The sequence below is a fragment of the Capsicum annuum genome, chromosome 3, assembly GCF_002878395.1.
Source record: "Capsicum annuum cultivar UCD-10X-F1 chromosome 3, UCD10Xv1.1, whole genome shotgun sequence".
NCBI lineage: Eukaryota > Viridiplantae > Streptophyta > Magnoliopsida > Solanales > Solanaceae > Capsicum > Capsicum annuum.
Window position 1 is genome coordinate 246,387,812 of NC_061113.1, and position 25,422 is coordinate 246,413,233.

Consider the following 25,422-nt stretch of genomic DNA (forward strand, 5'->3'; position numbering starts at 1 on the left):
CATTTAGTTTGTTCGGTTTGATTGTTGAATATCGGTACGGTTTTTTGGTTTTTGGATTGACGAAAATAACAATCATAACCAAACCAAGATTATTTTGGTTTAGTTCGGTTTTACAGATTCGGTTCGGTTATTTCGTATTTTTATTTCGATTTTGAAGATTAAAGTAGTGACCATTTCAAATTGGTGATTTTTCTAGAAAAATAATCTTTTTTCAAACTTATTTTCATTCTCAAATATAATTAATTCAACACGAATGAAATAATCATAAATATCGACTTCGCCGAGTCATCACCGTTGGCGTGACGACAATGGCCGCACGCGGCAGCGGCTGTCGACGGCAGTGACTAACTGAGCAAACAAACCGAGCAAACGACTGCAACTGTCGTTGGCGATGTTGAAATTTCAAATGAACTGAGGATGGATGAGCGTCGTTGCAGCCTTCACGTTACTATTACTGTCAAAAGCAAAATAACATATTAGGATTTAGGTTTACTAAATGATTATAATTTATATATTTATATGTTATATTAGATTATATTATATTTTTAGTAAATTTACATATAATATGAAATATATATATATATATATATATATAAATTATAATATATTATTTATATAATTTTGATTTTTCGGTTTATCTGATTTTTTTTTTTTTGAAATTTCAAAAATCAAACCTCTTAACCAAATTTCTAAAATTTGTAACCAAAACCAATTCGGAAAATCGAAAAAACAAACCAAAATTAAATTTCGATTCGGTTTTTCAATTTTTTCTATTTAAACCAAAATATGCTCAGTCCTACTTATATTTGTGTGTTCTTTATGCAAATTGGATAAATATATGTTTTCTAAAAGTATTGTATATATTTAACAAAAAGACTGAGAACGAATATGATAAAAAGGGTGGGATAAGAAAAAAGTTTTGAATGGTAGGGGGTGGGGGTTGGGGGTTGGGATGGAAGATTAAGGGTCAGAGTAGGGATAAGTGATTTTGAGAGTTGTATGAATATTTCAATTTAATAGTGATGTTGAAAGAGAGATTTGGAAAACGTTTGCCTTACTTTTTGAAGGGAAATCATTTTCCTTAGTTTTAAGGAAAATGAGTTGAGTTGAAAAATATTTTCCAAAACCAGTAAGCCAACCAAACAGGAAAACGTTTTCCTTCATACCAAACATCCCCAATCTTCTTTTAAAGAAAAGTAGAACACAAGTCAAAAGTAAAATGGTTGAAGTATTCAACAAAATCTTTTGAGTTGGTACCTCATTACCCTCAAGCTCAAAGAAACTGTTGATGCTGGACTTCAAAATCCTCCTAGTCCTAGTACTACTCTTATATAATTACCCATTTAACAACAACAACAACATCATAAACAACAACAACTCTTGTTGCAAAAAGAAGAGCATCAACCAGCTGATTCTTTGAAAATTACTATTGAGGAAAATGTGAATTACTACATGTGAAGAAACAAATAAAATTGTAGAAGTATTGCTACAGAAGGCCAAGGCCATTTTGGTCCATATACTTTCTTCTTCCACCATAATATTTCAATATTATTGACGGCACTGTTCGAAATATACTGTAATTCTAGCTTTAACGATCATCGTAACTATACTTTATGTTACTTAAAATGTTGTGATATTTTGTGCAGAAAATTACAATGAAGAGAACCAAGGTAAAACCATTTTGAATAATGGAGTAGCACTCACCAAGCATCAGAAAGGAGGACCAAGAAAAGAAGTATAAAATGGTGAACCATATCATGTATATACATTGTTTAGTCAGTGTGTAATACTTTAATCATTTCTCTTGAGAAATTGGAAGAACTTTGTGCCTGAAGTTGCTGCCTTTCTTTTTCACTTTTGCGATGAACCACTTTGACCAAGCAATCACATATTATTACTAGCAATCACTATCTATTCGAGATCACAAACATCTGACACGAAGTATTTTATCTAAAAAAGTTCACTCACTCGAAGTATCAACAACAGTTATCAAAGTCTCTCTCCTAATATCCATCTTTTATGACTAGGACCATAGAGGTATCGATACAAGATCAAGTTCAAACACAAGAAGCAAACCACAACAAGAATAACAAGATGTCAACAACAGTGCTAGTGAATCGAAATAGGCCACACACGGCTTCACTAGACTTCAAGATTTCAACAAAAACCAGATTTTTAAGAGTACAAGATTGCAACAAGTGTAGTGAATCGAAATTGACCCCACACGGCTTCACTACTTCAATATACAAACAACAATGTCTCAAGATTATAAAAGAAGGATAAATAACTTAACATACAACATCCAAGAATCTAAGAACCCTAATAGCATGAAAAGGACCCTAAGATTAAAGGATGTTAACCCAAGTTCTTACTTGGACCAAGAGGAACTCTATGACCACAAGATCCTAATTTCTAGCCAAGATACGACACAAGTCACTCTACTTGCAAGAGCTATATTGATCTCATGCTTTCAAGATCTAAAGAATGAGAAGCTTATTAACAAACTTACATTAATGCACTTCAACTTGACATCAACAAAACTGTCATCCCTTTTTTGGTGCAACTTCTTAAATATCTTCCATGAATTTGGTTCATGGCCCATTTCGGTTGCCTAGAAAAAAGTTCAACATTAGCATCGGAGATAAAGTCAAAGAATTAATCTATTAAAGTATGAAATTTACCAATTTTATAGTATGCTCCACTGTTGACCTGGAACCATCGGTATGCTTGCTTGGATCAGTGCCCGGACCACCAGTTTCACTACATCGATTTTGAGTTACAATATAAGATTTGTTCTTAAACTCATCAGAAGCCCAATATGTCTTCCAGCTTTGCCAAACATCATCAGACAGAAAATTTAATTTGTTTATGTCTCTTCGCCAATGATATGTTCTTTTTGTATATAAGTTAGATGCCACCTTCTTCCAGGTGCGTTCAATTATGGAGTTCTTTGTAGGATTCTACTGATATGATTTCTAGAAAAAAAACTAGCTAGAGATATAAACACAACAATAACATCATAAATTTTTAATATAAAGCAATATTTACCATGAATTCATGTCAATAGAATTTATGAGTGGATTCAGTAACACCCCTCTATGTGTATCCCAGTAGCATCTTGTCGTTCCTTAAAATTTTCTTTGATGATCTTTGAGATAGAATGACCATTAGGGACAAACCTGAAATATAATTATAAAGAATAAATTATACATTTTATGAAATTTATTCTTTAAAAAAAGTAAATAACTTTTGTAAAAATATCTTCTCTTACTTTTTTCCGACAACTGATATGATCAACCGTTTAGTTGTTGATGAGCTGGGACCCAATAGGGGTATCTATGGAATCAGGAGTATCAGGAGAACCAGCAACCAATGATGGCGTATCACTCATATTCTAAAATGACAATTATTCTATAAGTGCAAAACAAAGTCCATGAAAAACGAATCATGTGAAATAAATTGTTTAGAAAGACATAAAGAAAGAAGAAAAAAGTTATCACTTTTACCCTTTCTATTCCACTTTAAGAAGAAGAGCATCAGTGCCTTCTGACACCAAAAAACCCCCACCAAGAAGTATCAAGAATCTTAAAGTTCAAAACTTTTCAGCTATTTCAAGGACTCTAACAACACTCACAATCCACAAAAGGAAATCTAAGCTCAAAACTTTAATTCAAAACACTTCAAGAACTTAGCTTTTACAGTCACACAAGAACAAGAAAAGATCATCAAGATTCAAGAACCTTAAAGTTCAAAACTTTAATTAAAAAACATAAGCTTTTTGAAGAGACACAACAAAGAAAGTAGTATCAAAACTCAGCACAAGCTAGTACATGTAACTACTAACAACAGGAAAAATTAAATTCTTCTTCTTTTCTTTTTATGAAGTTCACATTCCTCCTACTCCTCCTCCTCCTCCTCCTTATCACCATCATCATCGTCATCGTCATCTTCATCGTCATCGTCGTCATCATCATCATCATCATCATCATCATCATCATCATCATCATCATCCCGGTCCCCGTTCTCGTCCACGTCCTCATCCTCATCCTCATCCTCATCCTCATCCTCATCCTATTCTTTCTCCTCCACCTTTCCCTCCTCCATGTAGCTGGATCACAATGTATGAGGTTGCTCTACTTTTTTGGAACATCTACAACAGAGCGTGCCTTTATTGGGCAAACGGCTTACCATTCACTCATTGTCTTTTTTACAGTAGGATACATTTTACAATACACCTAAGATGCTTGCACAATCATAATAAATGGTTCATATTTGTTAAACAGTCTTCTCTTGTTAACATCAACAAGATTATACTGTGGATGCACTCTTGTACCATGCTTTGGGGTCGGATCAAACCAAGAACACTTAAATAACACGGTTCGCTTGAATGGTAATGCATTATACTCTAGTTGCAAAATCTCTATCAATCGACCATAGTAATCGATATTATCTGCACTATAGCTAGAGCCCTTGATGCATACACTACTATTCATCATAGATTTATTTGATCCATCTTCTTCAGTCTGAAACTTGTAATCATTTACGACATATCCATTTAAGGGCTGAACCATATGTAATGGCCCTTCTGCAAGATCTTTCATGATTTGATTGGTAATCCCGGAAGAAGGATTCTGTACCTATTAACATTATAAATAATTAGACATCGATTAAGATTACATTTTGTGAATAATAGCGAATAATAAGAATAATTTAGACCTATCAATACTTACATATTTTAGATCGTGATGTAACCCCATCATATTCAGATGTACTCCGAGTTTCCTCCTTTCCTCCACTGTGAATTATCTTTACAAAATATCAATCAAATTTTGATGATCCTAGAACCTCATGTGAACAAACAATAATCAAAAGATGTGAAAAAAGGAGAGAAGAAAGTTAGAAAAGAAATCTATTAACTAAGACGATTCTTTTTAAGAGGCATCAGATTTAAAAATCGACTTCAAAAATTAAATTTTGATTAATTCATGGAAAATTTTAAAAATATAATTGAGCGTAAATCTTAATTCGAATTGTGGTATACTATAGGAAATTGAGTTTTGATTATGTAGGATCAAGCGTCTCGTAATTCTATCACTCCTACATCAGAAAATACTTTTGCTCCCTAGTTATTATTTAAATCTAAATTTTGATCTTTATAATATTTAATTAAATATATTTAATTTTTAATTAATTATAATATGTATATTAATCCCTTTGGGGATTGGAAAGAGCGTTACATTTCTTTACGGAGGGGAGGTAATTGGAAAGGAGTTGTTTGTAATAAAGAGCATTAGATTTCTTTGCGGGACGAGGGTGGTGGTAGTGAAGAAGCTTTTTTGTAATAAAGACCGTTACATTCTTTACGTGGCTCTTTGTAATAAAGAGCGTTACATTTCTTTACAGTCCCTACTTCCTCGTTTGCCTCGTATATTATCTAAGTCGCGTGCTATATCACTCATTTCTGTCTATTTCAAAGTCTCATTTCCATGTCAATCTCTCATTTATATTTCAACTTTCAGTTTTCATCGTACTCAATCTGAATCCACTAGACATTTGAGTTTTCTGCAAATCTCCAACCTAGTGATAGTTATACTGCGAATCTCGTTAACATATACTATTTCATTTGCAGATAAGATACTCTAAGATAAGGCTGTTAAGTCGACCGGGCTCGGTCAACCCGGAATCGGCCCATTAAATTTAGCCGGGTTGTAGTTAAGTGGGCCGGGTCGGGGCCTGGTTAAGCAGTAGAATTTTTAAAAACAACCCTGAACTGGCCTACTTGGTCCAACCTGGTCTAACCCACCTAAACCCGGTCAAATCCGATTAAAAATTCGGTCAAAAACATTAAAAAAAAATATTTTCCCAATATAAACTATATATACCCATCTATATACATTTTAAATACGTTAAACAATATATATACACTCTATATATAGTATATACTACATTAGAATTTAAAATATATATACACATATACACAATTACACATATATACGTAATATTAAATATATACGACTATACATACTACTTTAAATAAAACATATACTACAATATATATATAATACGATATATATATATATAGTTATATACTAATTTATAAAACATAAACACATGTACACGTTAAATATATACGTCTATAGAAGATATATACACATATATACGTACCATTCAATATATACGTACTACTTTAAATAAAATATATTACAATATATACACACTATATATATATAGTTATATACTAATTTATAAAACATATACACATGTAAATATTAAATATATACGTTTATAGAAGATATAGACACATATAAATGCACCATTCAATATATACGTACACATATAAAATATATGTACTTCTTTAAATAAAATATATGCTACCTAATATAATAAATTAATAATTCTTTATAGTAAATTAGTTACGGATCAGCGACGGAATACTAGTCGTTGCTATATTGCTCGTTGCTAACCATTTAGCAATGGAAATAATAAAATCTGTTGCTAGATTTGCAACGAAATAGAGACGTCCTATATCCGTTGCTATTTTTTAGCAACGAATATATTCATTGTTATATTTATAAATGTCGTTACTAATTTCATGTTGTTTTTTGTTGTTTTGATTATTTCGTGACCAAATATTTTATTGCCAGTCCGTCGCTAAAAATTTCCAATTTTTGTGACAAAAAAATATTTTCCTCAATACGTTGCAAATGTTTTTCTTTGGCAATGATTAAATTTGTTGCTAAATCTATCGTCATGATTTTTCTTCCAATACCTTTTTTATTTGTATTTTACATCTACCATGTTGAATCATATTAAAAGCATATTATAAAATTCTTAAAATATCCAACATTCATACAAAAGAACCCATATATATAGATAGCAAAGTCTTCTTAAAATATCCAACATTCATATAAAAGAACCCATATATATAGATAGCAAAATCTAAACATCCACAATACCAAATATAGCAACATCTAAACACATAATTATGTCCATCTTCAGCTAGACCAGGTACAACAGTTGAGAGTGATTGTGGTTTCCATTGGAGGTATTCGTGCCAGTTAACTAATTTGCTCACCCCAGGCCAGAGTTGTTCATTAGGAGTATCTAGCAACCTGCACCGCAATTCTGTTAAGGTTAGAATGCAGAAACCAAGTTGGATAATAACAATCTTACTATTGCACAACAACTCATTGCAACAAAGAACATGATAGAAGTAGAAATTAGCAGAAACACTTCCTTTTTAGTTCAAATCAGAAATATTTTGGACTGTCAATTATTGTGACATCATTTTTTATGGACGGACTTTCTATAGAACCCGTTTTATTAACATGATTTATAACTACTTTAGTAACTTTGGCGACTTGGCCTATGAATGAACTAAGATGGTCAAGAAGTCTTAAACTACAAATATTTAGTAGCTTGGTGTTCAAATATATTTTAGCTAGTTTACCACATCTTTTGACCATAAATCGTTTTCTGGATTCAACATATTGTCAAGCGTAAAAGACTTACTATTTCAACTTTGCGAGAAACTCCTCAGGCAATTGTTGAAAAACAGAGGTGTCTACTTGACTAAGAGAAGAGGGCATTAGACTGATGCCTCCTGAGACCGGAACATTAATAACCACATCCATATTTGGTACACTAGCATCAGACAGTGGCTCATTTTTCATATCAGCAAAAAGCTTATTAGGATAAGAGACCACTTGAATTTCCTTTTCATTAAACTGTTGCTCCTATTATAGCCATCAGAAATCAACATCATCAACAAGATAGCCATCACCACCAATATTAGATCAGGCCAATTCATTGACCACTAGGCCACACCCTTGACTGTGGACTTAGAACCCTTTAAAAAGGTATAACAAGCAATTACCCACGTGTGAAGTAGTAAAGAGCTGTGAAGCGATTCTCTCAAGCACATCAACATTGTCTGTAGTCATCGGCACCTACAAGTGGAACAATGCAATTAAAACCAGGAAGGAAAACAGAAATTTCTTCAGTTAAAAAACATAGAGCACAAGGTTATCACCGAAAATACTATACCAAAATACTATACACTCCATGCCCATACGTCACTCCGATTGTTAAACGATAGGCCACTCACCGGCTTGGGAGAAACTCTGCTCACAAACTCTTACATATATAACAACCACACCCCTTAATACAATTTGCAGTAACTTCCTGGTAGTAACAAGCATAAAATGAAAAAGAAGATCTCTGCAGCAAGAGATTCAATGATTCATGACGTCCCCTTGAAGAAAAAAATGCAAAATAATGTTTGTTGTATACAAACTATAAATAAATAGAAAATCAAAACCGCGAGGGAATCACGAACATATTGCAGAAATAAATAAATAATAAACAATGAAAACCTTGGAAATCATACACAACTGCCAACAAGTTGTTATTTGTCTCCTGTTCAACTTTTCTTTCAAGACGTGACCAATTTCCGAAAGTGCTTTTACTTGAAGTTCTTGTATTTCAAAGATACCAAGAAGGCAAAAAATTACAACAAAAGGCAGGGGATGAAAATTGTATAGGCTCACTATTGGTAATGGAACAGTATTCATTGTTGTTACTCCTATAACCTTAGGATTACCAACAAATAACATATATATTCAGCTTCTAATAGACAATTAGCCTAGTACATTAATGCAGAAGGTACATATGGGGAATTCTAAAAGAAACACTTCTTTTGTTGTTGAAGAGAGGAAACATTTACTTTCGTAGTTTCCATGCCATAGAAAACAATTGAGTTGATATCAAGTTAAAACGTAAATCAAAACTGTCCCTAAGAGAGAATCGTATTTCAAATGACTTAATATAACTGTATGCATTCAGAAAAAATATACTAAATGCACTTTTGGCTAGAACCTGAAATTAGAATTTGACGGGGTGAGCTTAAAGCTTGAGGAGGTGCTTTACCACTACCAATTACTTTACCTTCAAGAGTGGACGATATAACTTACAAGAGTTAATGGATGAATAAAGAGTGGGAAGTTACATGAATTTCAAAGAAAAGATGATCAAATTCAGCAATAAAAAATCATGAGACAAATGCACCTAATGTCAAACACCTACTGCAATATTATGTCCAACTGTTATTACATTCGACCCATCAAAGCCTCAGGGAGTAGTATGAGAATCTAAAGTGCATGCAAAACCAAATGAAATTCAAGTACTGAAGAAAGAACTGAAAATAACAACATTGAAAAATAGCGAGTTGAGGACGAGAGCTAAGCAGGAGATAAACAAAATTGAGGCAGATAAAAAGAGTAAAGCTGCACTTTAGAATCAGATAAAGAGGTGGAAGAAACATAAAGAGAGAGAAGGTTGCATTGGCTGCACTTAGAGAAGAGTCCACAGAAATTACTGAATACAACCCTAATAATTCTCCCAAAATAAAACAACCTCTTGGTATGATTCTCAGGATTGGAAAAATCGCAACCACTTCTCTGCTAAAGCAACACAATAGATGCCAATGAAAATATAAATTTAAAAAATTAAACTAGTGTACAATTTGGAATATGATTGGCTATATTTGATAAATAACTATTTCTATTAATACCTAGAAAGCACTGGTTAGAATATTTAATAGGTTGATAAGATGAACCAACAAAGCAACTTACTGACGACAAACAAATCAGTAAAAGACAAGCAATATAAACACAAGAGGAGATCGCAGTGATTTTTGAATTGAGTGCATAGTGTCAGACAAGCTTACTTTCAGGATCAATGAAGTCATTTAACTTGATCATACAAGGTGGTAAAAAGTGTTTGAACTAGTTTTGAACACGTAGTTACCTAAATAAAATCTGGTGAAGTTCGGGTCGGGAACACAATCTAGTGCAACTACATTGTGTCAATTTGGCTATTCTGATTTTTTTAAATTTAAAAAGGTAGACTTGTTTTATCTAGAAGAATAAAAATGCAAAATCTTTTCCAAATAATGTTCATAAGAAAACCATGACTTAGATAAAAATATAAAATAGTTCATTGCCTAACTTTTAGCAATTCTGGCAGGGGTAAATTTAGTCAATGCTCGTTCTATCTCTTCACTAACAACTCTCCAAAAAATCGGTTCTAAGCATGTATAGAGAGGAAATCTTAGTGAGAATATAAATACAACAACAACAACAAACCCAATGTATTCCCACATAGTGGGGTCTGGGGAAGGTAAAATGTACTCAGTCCATCCCACTATCTCTGAAGAAATAGAGAGGCCATTTTCGATAGACCCCCAGTTAAAGACCAAAATCATATTTATATATACACACACACACCTTATATAATAGCTTATATTGCTGGTGCACAAACCTTCTCATGAAACTTAGTTTTTAGCAAATTATCAAATAGAATCGACAAAGTTTTGGGTAGACTCCACAACATGACGAAGATATTATATCAGCACATATACAACCTGAATTTACAAGATAAAAATTTCCTCAAATCTAAAGCTAAGAGTATTTATTAAATCATCTACAATCAAGTGGTTTCAAACCTGAAGCAGGTATACTTGTTGATCAGTTGGAATCATACCTTTGAGGCTTTTCTCCATGTTCCTGCTACTGCTTCTCTATATTTAAGATTCACTCTAAGCATAGGACAAGGCATCCCTTATAATTTCTACTTCACTGACTCATGCATTAGTTCAGAGAATTTATCCAGCCCAGCCCCAAAACTCTGTAGGAACCAGGACAACAGATACCAACAGTACTCCATCTTCAAAAGTGCACCGATATTTCTACTTAGGTTTCATGTGCCAGCTTACTTCCAGACAGCCACATCAACAATCACAGCCAAGTAGACCAACCTGAATGAGCATCTAAATGAAAACAGAAAAAAATAGGTTTTGTTTTCTGGTCTATTAATCTTGATTTACGCAGCATATAATCTACAAGTGGGGAATGGGGAGGGTAGGACCCAGAAGTCTAACTAAATGTTGATGGCGAAACTTTGAAAGCAAATTCATTTGAAGTTTGAAGTTCCAACTAGTGCATCATCTATAAACAACCAATTCCCTTACAACAACATAGGTTCCATTCTCTAATTTTCCCTTGTAAATCTGATATGGAAAGATATGTCATACAAGTTGTTAGCTAAATCAAATAGTCCAACTTTGAGCCGAAAAAAGAATAAAGCCTGGAACAGAAGGCTTGAAAAGATGTCAACTCACTGCATATGCACTTTAAGTAAGCGACTTAAGTGCCTCTCTTTAGTGATATTAATAGTCAAAGTTCAATAGATAACAAATCAAAATATGCATTACTCCAAATTGTAATCGGCATTATGTGGTATCAAAATGCAAAGTCGAGATGCATATAGTATTTATGCACATAAACAATACATAGTAAAGGCAAAAAAAAAAATATTTAATCAACTGCTTATCTTGGCGAGTTGTGCATCTATTTAATTGTCTGATTTGAGTTATTCAATGAAAACTACCTGAAAAACTAATTTGATCGTGTCAATTACTCACGGAGATCAAGACCTCTGGGAATACTATGGCACCACATGGATGATAAAAAAATTAGCAACAAAAAGTTTATCCTCCGACAAAATATAACATGAATTTTGAATAGATATATGCAAGGAAACAATATACTAAGCCCTCTTCCTAAATTAATTTGGGAGTACAAATAGTTTCAGAGCAGTACTTTTCTAATGGAGCCTTCACCGAGTAATGCTGATTTATCAAATTTTTCTATCGCTTCTTCCAACTCTTTCATGGAGAACACCCGATATGATGGAGCACATTGTGATCCAAGTGCTGATTCTTAAGAAATGATTCCTGAGGTAAAATAAGTTAAAGAAACTCTAATCAAATCCGCTCAAAACTAAAGTAATTGTCTTAGAAGAAAAGTTTGCCTATTTAGAGTTGACATTGAAAATGAAGTCAAACTACAACTTACTAGCATTTTTCAGGACCTCATTAGAAATATTGTGTTGTGTATTATCTTGCACAACTTTGAAAAACATGTATCGATCCACATTGTGACGTGTATGTATGTTGTGATCTTCTACAAAAGGAGAGAAGGACAACTGCCAATAACACCACAAGTAGTACAGCTCCCCCAACAACACCTACCATTTCTAGTTAAAAAAACCACAAACAAAAATTCTGAGAAAATTTGATTCTCATTTCAAGTAAATAACCATTTACCAAACTTTTTAACACAATAATCGAACAATCCTAAGTGAAAGAGCTCAAACAACCCTAAACCTATCATTTACAAGTGAAATCTAACATAGAAATTAAGAAAATGAAATAGGAAAAATTAACTCACATTACGAGATTTAGAATCGTACCTCTAATTTAGATTCAAAATTGAGTGATTAATTCTCTTTTCAATTGATATTGAGCAATTTCCTTTTCTCAATTGAGAGACAATGGAGAGAAAAGGGAAAGGAGAGGCTGTTTTTGGAGAGAGGCGGAGGATACAATGTGTTGGGAACAAAGTGAAATAAAAGGCTTTGCCCTAATATTTATTTGGTAGGGTGACGGATTCAGCAATGGGTGCAAAATCTGTTGCTAATTATTTAAAAAAAATTAATATATTTTTTAAAAATGGTAAAATAATTCTAGTGACAAAAATTTCGTTGCTATTTCCGTCTCCACCATGTCAAAAAAAAAAAAATTTCCTTTTTATGTCGCTAATTTTGTCACCAAAATAAAGGCGTCAATATTTACCGCCAAAATATAGCAACAGATTATACTTTTTGTCGCTAATCTATCGCTAATTAGGCTACTAATTTTATTTTCAATTATTTAGTGACAAAAAACCTATTTTGTTGCAATTCCGTCGTTAATTAGCGACGAAAAAGTGCTTGTTGCTACAAATTCGTTGCTAAACCCGGCTTTTTTATAGTGAATTTTTCCTCAAAACTCTCTCACTTTGTTATTTTTCTCTCTATATACGTGTAAAATGAATTAAAATAATTTAATTTATTATCAAATGAATTATAATGCAATGGATTATAATACTAGTAATTCACGTATTGAATTATTTATTTTCCTCTCTCGTTTGACAATTATTTATTTTCCTCTCATTTTTGTATTAAAAATATTGAATTATTATAGTAATTATAACTTACACCTCAAAACTCTCTCACTGTTGTAGTAATTCATTTTATAATTACATCTCATCACAATAAATTGGCAATGTACAATGTTTTGTGGATGACGTACCTATGTTATTTTATTAGGTTCTATACTTTTGATGATTTTGTATACTGCCTTGTATCTTGAGCCGGGGGTCTATCGGAAACAACCTCTCTACCTCTTTAGGGGTAGTGGTATGGACTGTGTACACTCTATCATCCCCAGACCCCACTTTGCGGGAATATACTGAGTTTTTGTTGTCGTCGTTGTTGTTGTTGTTGTATCTTATCACAATAATTTTTAATCGATATATCTTTTTTTAATAATTTAGATAGTTCAATAATTATATTTAACATAATTTATTTATTTATACTTTTAAATATTTTAATTATCACTCACATAATGTTTGTTGTTTAAGTTAATACTTTAATTAAATATTTTTTTCATATAATATTTTATTACTTTTTAAATTTGAATTGCATATTTATTATAAATAAATAAATTACATATATTCAAATGTTAAAAAAACAAAGTCTTAATCATTCAATATTCAAATCTAAAAATAATATTTTAATCATTTAGGTATGCATTCAGATTCAGACTTGTTAATCTTAAAAAAAAAAAAATACACCCTAAGATACCTTACCTTAGATGCGCCGCATTGATCCATCATCACCAAGACAAATGAAAACAGACTAAAAATTGCATTCGGGGCCGGGACTTAAAGTGCTATATTATTAATGTTATTTATTTAACCCAAAAAAAAAAAAAAAAAGAGTAAGTGTCAAAAAACACTCGAGAAAATAAACCAAAAGAAGAAAAACAACGGAAAATGCCAAAAGGCTATAACTAACTCTTTACTTTCAAACTCATCTCCCTGCTAAAAGCCATTTTTTCATGCAAAATTTCACGTAAACAAGTGTCACTCTTCTCTCCCTTTATATTCTCACTCCATTTTCTTCTTTCTTTTCTCATTCACATTCTATTAATTACCATTCACTCTTTTATTAAAAGAAATTATAAATTAAACAATCCGCCGTCCTCCACCACCATCCCTCCATGGCTGATCAACCAACTCGCGGTGGCCAGAAGCAGCAGCAACAACAGCAGCAGCAAATGCAACAACAAGTGCAGCCATCGGAGGCCATCAAAAGCCTCCTTCCTCAACAAGGTCCATCAAAATCCCAAGTACTTGCTGTCGTCACTCTCTTCCCCTTCGGTGGGGCCCTCCTTTGCCTGGCTGGACTAACCCTCGTTGGAACTCTGATCGGTCTTGCTGTAGCCACGCCGGTTTTCCTCCTCTTCAGCCCCGTTTTGGTACCGGCAGCGCTAACTATAGCGCTGGCGGTTACAGGGTTTTTGACGTCTGGAGCGTTTGGGATAACGGCGTTATCGTCGTTATCGTGGATGATTAATTATATGAGGAGAATGAGGGGAACAACTGGAGAGCAGCAGGTGGTGCCAGCGAAGCGATGGGGGCTCTGATTGAAAATTGTAATGAGATAAATCAACTGGAGTACTGTTGATTTATGTGTTTTATTTTTGTCTTGTTTTAATCTGTGTAATGTATTATGTATACTTTTGTGTTGTGTTTAATGTATAACTCTTTTAAGTGTGTAATTTGCTGCATTTTGTTTTTTATTTAATTTCTAGTGTAATGTAATAAAATGTGAGTTTTTGCTTTTGGCATCTTCTTTTTTCTTTTCAGTAGCTTTTTGGTTTTACAAGTGGGTATTGAGTTGGATCTGAGCAAGTTAAAATGAGTTGATTTATTTAAAAATTAATTAAATTGAAATGGATTTAAGAAAAATAAGTGTAAGAAAAGATAAAATAGTTAAAAATTTCTCCTAATCAGTAGGGCAGGTATCGAGCTTAGCATCCACCTGTAGTGAATCTATTTATTATAGTATAACATGAGAGAGCATCAGTTTCAACATGAACAGAACGAAAAGGATTTGATCGCTTGAATGGACTTGATTGATCGTGGTTCAAGAGAGATCCCGTGGCTTGAACCTTTTGCTATATAAGAAAATTAAGATACATAAACTGCCAGAAAAGAATTGAAGTGGTGCTTTAATTGAACATTTTAGCACTAAGAACATTGATAGAGCGTTCCATCTCTTTACAATGTCGTACTCCCTCGTTTTTCATTTTTCTTACTTACCTACTTTATTTGTCAAAGTTAATTGTCAAAAGTATATCACATATTTTTGAAAATCACTAAAGAAATAAAAAAATCTTTTTTAGCTTTATAAAGTCACCCTTTTTTTTTTATTTTACCACATAAAAATCCATCAAACCACAAAAGGTAAATATTCAGTTAAATTTCTTGTACATTATCCAAGTGGCATGCTATAACACTTATTTATGTCTATTTTCACACACACAAACAATATATATATATATATATATACTAAATTTTAGTAATGCAGAATTTAACATTGACATGGAAGCCATATAATATCGTGCAAAACAATTAACATATTTCCTACAAGCTAACTCCTTAAGAAACTACTAATTCCTAAAAAATAAAAAAGATTTTTACAAACTTATCGTTAATGAATATCGTGAAAAAAAAAATGTAACTTTGTAGCCATTTATTGCTAGGTAAAATTTTCTTTATTTAAAAAGATAAAATTTGAAGAATACCATACTTTTATGAGAAAATTTCATAAATAGCAACTATAGAGCATTAATTATAACTTTTCTAGCAACAGTTTTAAAATTACAAAAAATAGCAACATCTATTTTGTATTTGAGTAAACTATTGCTAGTTAAATACATATACAACAGAATATTATTTTCCTAATATAATGCTAATCAGTTTCAGTTTGAAATGGTAAAAAACGGTTTCCTAATTTATGACATAATTAATTGACAGATTCTCTTACCTTTTAAAACTCTTGTTTTACATCACCTTTAAATTACAACAAATAATTCAAATTTAAATAACTTTTTCCATAAACAAAAACTAAAATCAAAACCCAAAATACATATTCAAATTAAAGAAGTACTGGTTAAACGTAAATTTTTTTCTCATCGACTAGCATTCTGAAGCACATTAAAAAAGAAAAATCGTGCAATTACAGGTATTGATCTTAAAACTTTATACTATTTGTGGTTTCAGTATAATTATATTCAGAAATTTACTGAAAAAATTGTACCAAACATGTGTAATTTTCGCGGAATACAAAATTTTGATATAGTAGGTAAATTTTGAAAATTTTTGGAATAAATTGTTGAAGCGTTTTTTTTACAATTTCAAATATGGCGTTGTTGTTATCAAGTTTGAAAGTTGAGAAGCAATTGTAAAACGTTAATCTGAATTTTAATTTTTGATAAGCTGGTTTCGATTAAATTATTTTTGTTTGAATTCGCTTTGGAGTTTTGTATTAGCAAATTTGTTGTTGTGTATACTACGAATTAGATATTTAATTTATTTTTTACTATTTCGTGGTTTTCTACAGATTGAAGATGGGAAGCATTGCTGTTCTTGTTAAACATTCAGGAAGATGGAATTATGAGCAAGAATATGAAGAGTACATGAGTGATGCTATATTGTTGAACGTAAACTCCACATATGACCAATTGTACACGGTACTTGCTTCTCATGTTGATGTTGATTTGACATGAAAATGCATTGAAATCGAATATCAATTAATAAATAGTGCGGAGAAAATATGTATACGTAATGACATGAGTTTGAAGGTATATATTATGCAGAAAAAAGAGTTGAAGAATTTGAGTAATATACCTTTATATGTGAGTGTTTCTGATAGAAATAATTTCAGCAGAATTGTAAGATCATCATTGTGTAATTCGAAAAGTCTAAAGATGTCTGTCAGTGCGAGTAACGTGGAAAATACAAGTACTCAAAGAGCGTTAATAGTTACTCCATCAGAAGAATGTTTGGATGTATTTGAAATGGATACAAGTAGATTTTTTATCTCCGACCCACATCACAAACATATTGAGGTTGATCAAGTTTATATCTCAAAAAGAGTATTAAAATCAGTTATGAAGGACTATTCAATTCGTAAAAAGTTTTGAACACTATCTGTAAGATCGAGTAAAATCTAATAAGTGTATTATGCATTTAGTTATTTAATTTTTTCAGATGGTTAACTGCATTTTTTTTTTGCAGTTATACGTTGTTGTGCAACTCTGGTAATTGTGCTTTTTTATTTTGTGCATTTGATATCGGTGAATCTGAAATGTTTAATGTCAGAGAATTTTTACCAGAATATACCTATCCGATCAAAAATAATATTTATCCTAAATTGCATGCTACTAGTAAGTTGATTAATGGTATAGTCAAACCAAAATTTAAATGCCACAAACGGAAATACAGTCCATCTGAAATTAGAAGTGATATGAAGAAAGACATGGGTATGGATTTAACATATATTATGTGTTGGCGAGCCAAGGAGCAAGAACTTGAAGAGTTAAGAGGGAAACCAGCAGCATCATACGGGAAGCTTCCTGCATACATTCATGTGTTAAACACTAGATATCCCGGTTCACATATAAGAATGAAAAAGAATGAAGACAATGAGTTTTTGTATATATTTATTGCACTAACTTCCTTCATTCAAGGATTCGCGCATTGCAGACCTGTCATAGTTGTTGATGCAAGTCATCTAAGAGGGCTGTATAATGGAATTTTCATAGCTCCATGTATCATGGATGGAGCTCGTAAGATATTTAATTATAAATATATTTGATTTCAAATATGTTTCCAGCTGTATGTATTTAGAATATACATATATATTGTTTATGTAATGAGATTCAGTTATTATTGTTGAAAGCAAATTGTATTTAAAATATACATATGTAGAAGTTTTAGTTATCCTCTGGAAGTTTAGAATCTTTGCAGCTGTATGAAGTAATACTATAATTGTGCATTATTTGATTTGTCAAAAATCATGTATGCTTATATGAATTTTTTGAACATGCAGGACATATATTTCCTTTGGCCTATGGAGTTCTTGATTCTGAAAATGATGTTTCTTAGACTTGGTTCTTTGAAAATCTGAAGGAAGCATATGGTGAAAGAAGAGAAATGTGTGTAGTTTCTGATCGTAATGTAAGTATCATAAAAGCTGTAAGTGAGGTGTATAATGATGTACCACATTATGCTTGTATGTGGCATTTATGGAGAAATGTGAAAAAAAAAAACTTTAGAAAATCACATGATGCATTATCCGATGTCTTCTATACAATGGTTAAATCATATTCAAAGACTGAATTTCACAGTTTAATGGAAAAGGTGAAGACAGTTGATGTTAGAGTGAAGAATTAGTTGAATTTGGTGGGATACGATAAGTGAGATAGATCATATGCATCAGTTCATAGGGGATGGACTTTGACATCAAACATTGTCGAATCAATTAATGCTGCACTAGTATCGGCTAGAGAACTACCACTATATGATTTTCTAGAGGAAGTTAGATTGATGTTTGGTAGATAGAACTGTGAGAACAGACAGCAGGCGTTGTATACTTTTACAGATCTTATTGGTAAGTTTCAAGAAATTCTACAACAGAATGAGGAGGAGAGTGCACATATGAAGGTATGATGAAATTTAACTCTTTATACTAAATATAGATATATTAGTTTTTTCATTTGTTTTATGGATATATTTTCATATTCACATAAGAAATTAAATAAATTATATTTTGTAATAAAAATACATATGAATGGTAGAAAAATACATATGTTGAGATGGTCAAATACATATGTCAAATTGTTTCTGATATAACTTTGCAAATTATTTTTGTTTAATAATTTCAGGTTATACCTGCATCAGAATATATCTATACAGTCCATGACAAGGAGAAACATTTTATTGTTTGTCTTAAGGAAAAGAAATGTTCTTGCAATGCATTTCAGTTAGATGAGATACCGTGTGTTCATGCTTGTGCAGTTCTTGATAGCAAGAATTTTAAGAAGGAACCATATTGCTCTGATCTATACAAGCCAAAATAATTTTGAGAATATATGATGTTCCAATTTATCCTCTACCACACAAAGATGGCTGAATAATTCCAAATGAAATTTTGATTGAGGTAGTTCTGCCCCCAAAATACAAGCGATCCCTGGAAGGCCTGCAAAGAAGGATCGTGGAAAGTCCGAACAAGATATGTTTGGAAAGAAAAGGAAAAATTGTTCTTGTTCATGCGGATGTAAAGGGCACAATAGACGTTCATGTAGAAAATACAACAAATGATAAGGTGGTTGATGTATTTAGTTATAAACAATTGAAGTTTTTTTTCCTTGAATAAAATATATATGATTTTTACTTTTTTAAAAATGTTTGATTTTATAAAAGTTGTTATGCTTAATGTGATTGAAAATTTTTGTTTTCTTTATTAATAAAATACATAAAGTAACTTTTATATTATGATAATACATGAAATACATTGTGCAGAAATATATATATATATATATATATATATATATATATATAAATGGATATCTATTTAAATACATATATACATATGTGTGAAGATTAAATACATAAATACATATGCGTTAAATACATATATACATTTTTATTATGATTAAAATATATTTGATTTTTACTTTTAAGGAAATGTTTGATCTTATTGAAGTTTTTATGCTTGATTTGATTGAACGTTTTTGTTTTACTTTATTAATATAATACATAAAAAAAACTTTTATATCATGATAATACATGAAATACGTTATGCAGAAATACATATATACAAAAGGATATCTATGTAAATACGTATATACATATGTGTGAAGAATAAATACATAAATACATATGCGTTAATTGTATTTATATATAAACTTTATTTATGCTTAAAAAAATGATGTTATTGATGTTGTTATTCTTAATTTGTTGGAAAGTTTTTGTTTTTTTATTAATAAAATACATAAAGTATCTTTTATATTATGATAATACATGAAATACATTATGTAGAAATAAGTATATACAAATGGATATCTTTATAAATACATAAATTCATATCTGTGAATATTAAAAACAAAAATACATATGCGTTAAATACATATATACATTTTCATTATGCTTAAAATACATATGCTTTGTTATATATTTATTTTTGTATATATGCATAATAGTAAACTAAACTAAATATTGTAAGATAAAAAACATAAAAACTAAATATCACAATAATTAAACATAGGAAAATATTACCATTGCTGATTGAATTAACATATGAAACCTAAAATATATTCAACAAAAAAATCGTCAACAAAATGTTTATTGTTATCAAAAACATTCATCTCAAAATAAAAGTCAAATATCATGTACTTCAGTAACTTCTGTTATCTGGATTTCCCTACGAGGCCTACTTGGTGCTTCATCATCACTTTGTGCCTTCTCTTCTTATTTTTTTGTACTATAATGCCACAACATTGAAGTGTATCTCGTGCGGAGAAGATCTGGATCAAAGTCAACTTTTGGAACACTTCCACTAAATGTAAGGCACTTAGCATATGTAATCATATATAACCCACAATCCCTGCATATAGGGAAATTAATAAGTATTAGTATAACATGAGAATATATATATATAAACAAATAATATGTATATTCAAAACTTACAAGCTGTCACATGGTTGTTGAGGCAAATCTTTCATAATGTAAACATCAAAAAGACCATGTTTATCATTTAATTTGTAATTTGGATGGTTGTCAATATCAAAACCCTTCTTCTCATAGAATTTACATGCCAAAATACAGTAAGGTATAACCTCAGCTAACTTCTCAACTTCAGCAAGCACAGCAGAATCATGACCAGTAGATGACAATGAATCATATACGTATATGCATCTACTGTTGAAAGAAAGTACAGCTAGAACCCAGTGATGTTTGGACTCTATGTTGATAGGAATAAATATATGATCAACTGTATGCCATGGAACAGCAGCATGCATGCAAATCCACTTATGTACTCATTCAAATGGTAGTTCTTTCCACCAGCAATAAGCGTTGGATCATCAATTGAATACACAGCTAACACAACTCTTACAATATTCATGAAATTGCAGTCAACTGTGCTATACATATATGAGCTATTTGGTTCATACTTGAATTTCTTTCTCAAATAGTACAGGCAAACATCAAATAAAAGAAGATTTGTAAAAGCAACTACCCAAAATTAAATTTTCAATGTGTAAGCCACTATATGTATGTACTCATGTACATATGTATCTGAACATATGATATACTGCATATGTATATAAGAAAATACCTATTGTAGATAATCACTATAAGTAATTATAATATAAATATGTAACTCACCTCATCTCACCATGACTGTTCAGGAATACCCATAACATAGAACTAATTCTTGCCTTCAACTGATAGAATGCCAAATTCAAAGCTGATATCTTGGACTTGTTTTTCAGATAATATTCCTCTTTGTTGCTTCTGCTAATTGATTAAATATAATACTTAATAATAAACAGAAAATGTAAATGAATAATATAATTAAGTTGTAAAGTACTTACTTCTTTGCATGATATTTGAGAAGTTCCACTGAAAGCCACGTCATGAACTTATTGGTGACCTTAGTGTCTTCAATATCAAAAATTGGATGAGATTCAAATGGATGCTTCAATTTAAATTTTTTTGTCTGCACTTCTGTGCTTCCTTTATAATTACAATAAAATAGAAAAAATAATTAATAAATAAAATAAAGAATTTTGATATATACAACAAACAAAAGTTAAAAGCACAAACCTTCTGCTGAACCAAATTTCGTAGTGAATGGTGATTCCTTGAATTTAGATGGTTTTTTAATTCTTGAAACATTCAGAGGAGTTTGTTCTTTATTTGCAGATGAATGAACAATAATGCTTCTTTTCAGATTCACATATTCGTTAAGATTGGGTAGCAACTCATCAGGAATTGTTACTTGAGAATCACGTAAATCTGGTTGAGATTTTCCTTCTCCAAAAACTGCTTCATGGTTGTGGACTTCTGAATTAATTTGTTCATCTAAATTTGGTTTTTCACAATCAGCCATTGATGTATTTTCAATTATTTCTGCAGCCGCTTCAATGTTCTGTTTATAATATACACAAATCTTTTAAAGTTGATACAATAACAAAGAAAGTAAACACAAATTATGCAGGAATTAAGCATACCTTTGAATCATCTCGAACTCTCAAATTTTGTTGTATGAAATCAAGATTGATACTTTTAACCTCCTCATCTGGAAATGTGTTTTGTGAATCTGAAAATTTTGCTTCACCCACACTTTCATCAACAATTTTTTTGTTCTGTTCAACATGTTGAAACATATTAAATAACATCAATATTTGTTCAGGAATTAAAATACATTATTAATTTATTCATCATACCGTTGAATCACAGACATTTCTTGCTTCATTCACGGAGGTATCAATTCTGTCCTTTAATAAAGAAAACAATAAAACATTGAAAATATTAATATTCACCTGTATTAATATACATCATAAAAATTAGAATCAACAAATTACCAAAACAACATCATTATCCGCATTATACAAGTTCGTAAAATTGGTGCTTTATTTTTCTGTGATCTCTTCAATAACCTGTTCCTAAACATAAACAATGATGACATTTATAGTTCATATATATAAACAATAACCTGTTTATTCGCGTAAAATATATTAAATACGTATGACGATCAAAATTAATATAACATTTGATTAGTTTTGTACTACATATGTATATCTGAGTGCATATGTATTTATTCAAATACATAATAAATATATTTTATATTTGTTTAACAGATCAAATATATTTAAAACATTAAATGAACACAAAATTACTTACCAATATGCCTTCAGGATTCTTATTAAAACCCTCCACAGTTGTTGGAATTGATTGATGTGGTGATGTATTCTTATTACCTTCCTCCATTTGAGCCCTGTCACAATCTTTATCTTTTTCTTGTTTTTTGCGGTTGAAAAAATATAAATACATATCATTAAATATGTATTTATCCAAACATAAACACATACTAAATATGTATTTACTCTAACCTAAATACATATTAAATTTGTATTTATTCAAACATAAATACATATGTTTGTATTTGTTATATGTATATAACAAATCAACTGTATTTATTCAAATATAAATACAAACTAAATATGTATTTAGTCTAACATAAATACATACTAAATATGTATTTAGTAAAACCTAAATACATATTAAATATGTATCTATTCAAACATAAATACATATTGAATATGTATTTGTTCAAACATAAATACATATGTTGTATATGTATATAACAAATCAAGTGTACTTAACAATTATTCTTTATAAAATTAAAAATTTTGTACCTTCATCTCATTTATTGAATTCATTATTTGATCACACCTTGTTGTTACGAAATTCTGAATGTCATTAAACTCTTTGCGAACCTGAATTCAAAGAATTGAAATCAGATATGAAAGAAACGAAAATACCAAAATCTTAAGCATAAATTACCTCATCACGAAACTTTTCAGACACTTTCTTAGAAAGAACATCATCTCCGTCTTCACGACTGAAAAAAGACATATTAGGCGACTGAACTGAAATGTTTTTCCTGTTTGAAGGTACTTTTTTTTAATTGAATCGCCTTGAAAATTAGTGTCTTCATAGAAGACATCTTCACAGCACGACTTGGAGGAGTCCTTTTTGGTGTATGCTGATTACACCTTTTGATTGATTCTTCAATTTTTTCTTGGTAGGTGAATTTGATGAATCACCCTGCTATTTTTTTTGCTGATTGAAATCTGGTGTTTAAGTAGAGGATCCTGAAAATCATCATCACAATCAACATAATCTTCTTTATGTCTTCCACCTCTACGAAAAACCTTCTTTGGTATCTGAAAGGTTGAAATCTCCTTTCGTGTCGGCTCAATGTTCTTGAAAACAACCTACAACATACATTATAATCAGTTAAGCTTGACAGTAATGCAAATCATTCACCCACTGATTTTTGTAAATTAACATATATGAATACAGTAAATGTATTTACAACATAATCAAAACATCACATAAAACAATATATTTTCAGAAAACTAACCTTATCATTTGAATCATTAAACAAATTTTTCATCAATGATTCATATTGTGGGCGAATAGCATTTGTATTCCAATTTAGAAGACGTGAAATTTGAGAATCCACCTTGGAAGCAACAGTAGGAGGGACAGCAGAACAACACTCGTACAGCTAAATTTGGATGGCAAGTGGCATTTCATGAAGCATGTAAAACTTTCCTGTGGTTTTCAACTTTTTATTCAAACTTTTAGCTAATTCTTCATATGCAACCAATCCCCAAGGATAGTCCCTGTAACGATCACTCTCCACCATATCAAAATGGAGGCGTGGAATAATGATAGTATCAACAGACGGCAGCAAAAATCCATGAATAAAATATAAATTAGCAAACTTGAACGCATCTTCATCATTCTCGTTCCCCCATATTTTATCAGTAACAACAACAAATAATTCCTTCTTCTGAATAAATCTGGAACCATCAAAATACTGATCAATAATTTTATTTGGAACGTCTTCATCAAACCCAAAATCATTCATATTTGAATGACAATTCAAACCAGTTACTACAAAAAATTCTCTAAGACTAAAATGCAGAGTTGTGCCCTTTGCACGAATTACTATGTCACTTATTGAACTTTCCATAGTCTCCAGTGACATAATGCATCTCCCTAATTGCGTTTGCACAACACAATTCTTTTTCTTCATGAAAACACCAACAATACTATCAGTACAAAACTTCTTGAACAGATTCTTCGTTAGCATTGCCTTAATACGGTCTTCAGTGTCATTGACCGTATGACAACCGATATGTGGTGAAAGTTTAGACAATACTCTTGCCATAGATATTTTATCATGCAAAACCTATAAAAAATAAAAATACAATTATATGTCTAAAAAGGCCACATATACATTTATACAAATACATCTTCAAAGTTGGATTACAACATAAAAATAAAAAATTAGCATATGTATTATATGAATACATCATTGCTAGAAATATAAGATAACAATCATCAAAATACATACATTGTGATCATATAAAAAAATAAATAAAAAAATAAGTGATCATAAAATACAAATTTTATCAATAACAAAATACAAAATACATAACTATCCAGTAATAAATACATTTCATGTAATCCCTAACATAAAAAATACATATATATTTGATAGATGGTCACAACAAATGAAAAATACATATACAAATATAAATTATCTAATGAAAACATATACAAATACAAATCTTAACATTATCAAATACAATATGTTACACAAGAC

General features: G+C 30.9%; 3 protein-coding genes and 1 long non-coding RNA gene across 4 annotated transcripts; 1 reads left to right on the top strand and 3 right to left on the bottom strand.

Annotated features, from left to right (window-relative positions):
- Positions 1–3,958: 3,958 nt before the first annotated feature.
- On the bottom strand, positions 3,959–5,079 carry LOC124897151. The gene is made up of 2 exons (XM_047409691.1): positions 4,731–5,079; positions 3,959–4,637 (listed from the first exon to the last, which is right to left on the bottom strand). Exons 1-2 carry the CDS (start codon positions 4,758–4,760, stop codon positions 4,236–4,238), a joined length of 432 nt encoding a protein of 143 aa, XP_047265647.1. The 5' UTR covers positions 4,761–5,079; the 3' UTR covers positions 3,959–4,235.
- Positions 5,080–6,882: 1,803 nt separating this feature from the next.
- Positions 6,883–7,733, bottom strand: LOC124897152. Its single transcript, XR_007053806.1, has 2 exons — positions 7,513–7,733; positions 6,883–7,112 (listed from the first exon to the last, which is right to left on the bottom strand). It is a non-coding gene; the product is annotated as an uncharacterized LOC124897152 (long non-coding RNA).
- A 6,265-nt stretch (positions 7,734–13,998) lies between these two features.
- LOC107865981 (oleosin H2) lies at positions 13,999–14,794 on the top strand. The gene has a single exon (XM_016712163.2). The coding sequence runs from the start codon at positions 14,165–14,167 to the stop codon at positions 14,588–14,590; it is 426 nt and encodes a 141-aa protein (XP_016567649.1). The 5' UTR covers positions 13,999–14,164; the 3' UTR covers positions 14,591–14,794.
- A 5,506-nt stretch (positions 14,795–20,300) lies between these two features.
- On the bottom strand, positions 20,301–22,405 carry LOC124896877. The gene is made up of 5 exons (XM_047408741.1): positions 22,250–22,405; positions 21,843–22,167; positions 21,611–21,752; positions 21,402–21,530; positions 20,301–20,619 (listed from the first exon to the last, which is right to left on the bottom strand). The coding sequence occupies exons 1-5, from the start codon at positions 22,403–22,405 to the stop codon at positions 20,484–20,486; spliced, it is 888 nt and encodes a 295-aa protein (XP_047264697.1). The 3' UTR covers positions 20,301–20,483.
- Positions 22,406–25,422: the final 3,017 nt, after the last annotated feature.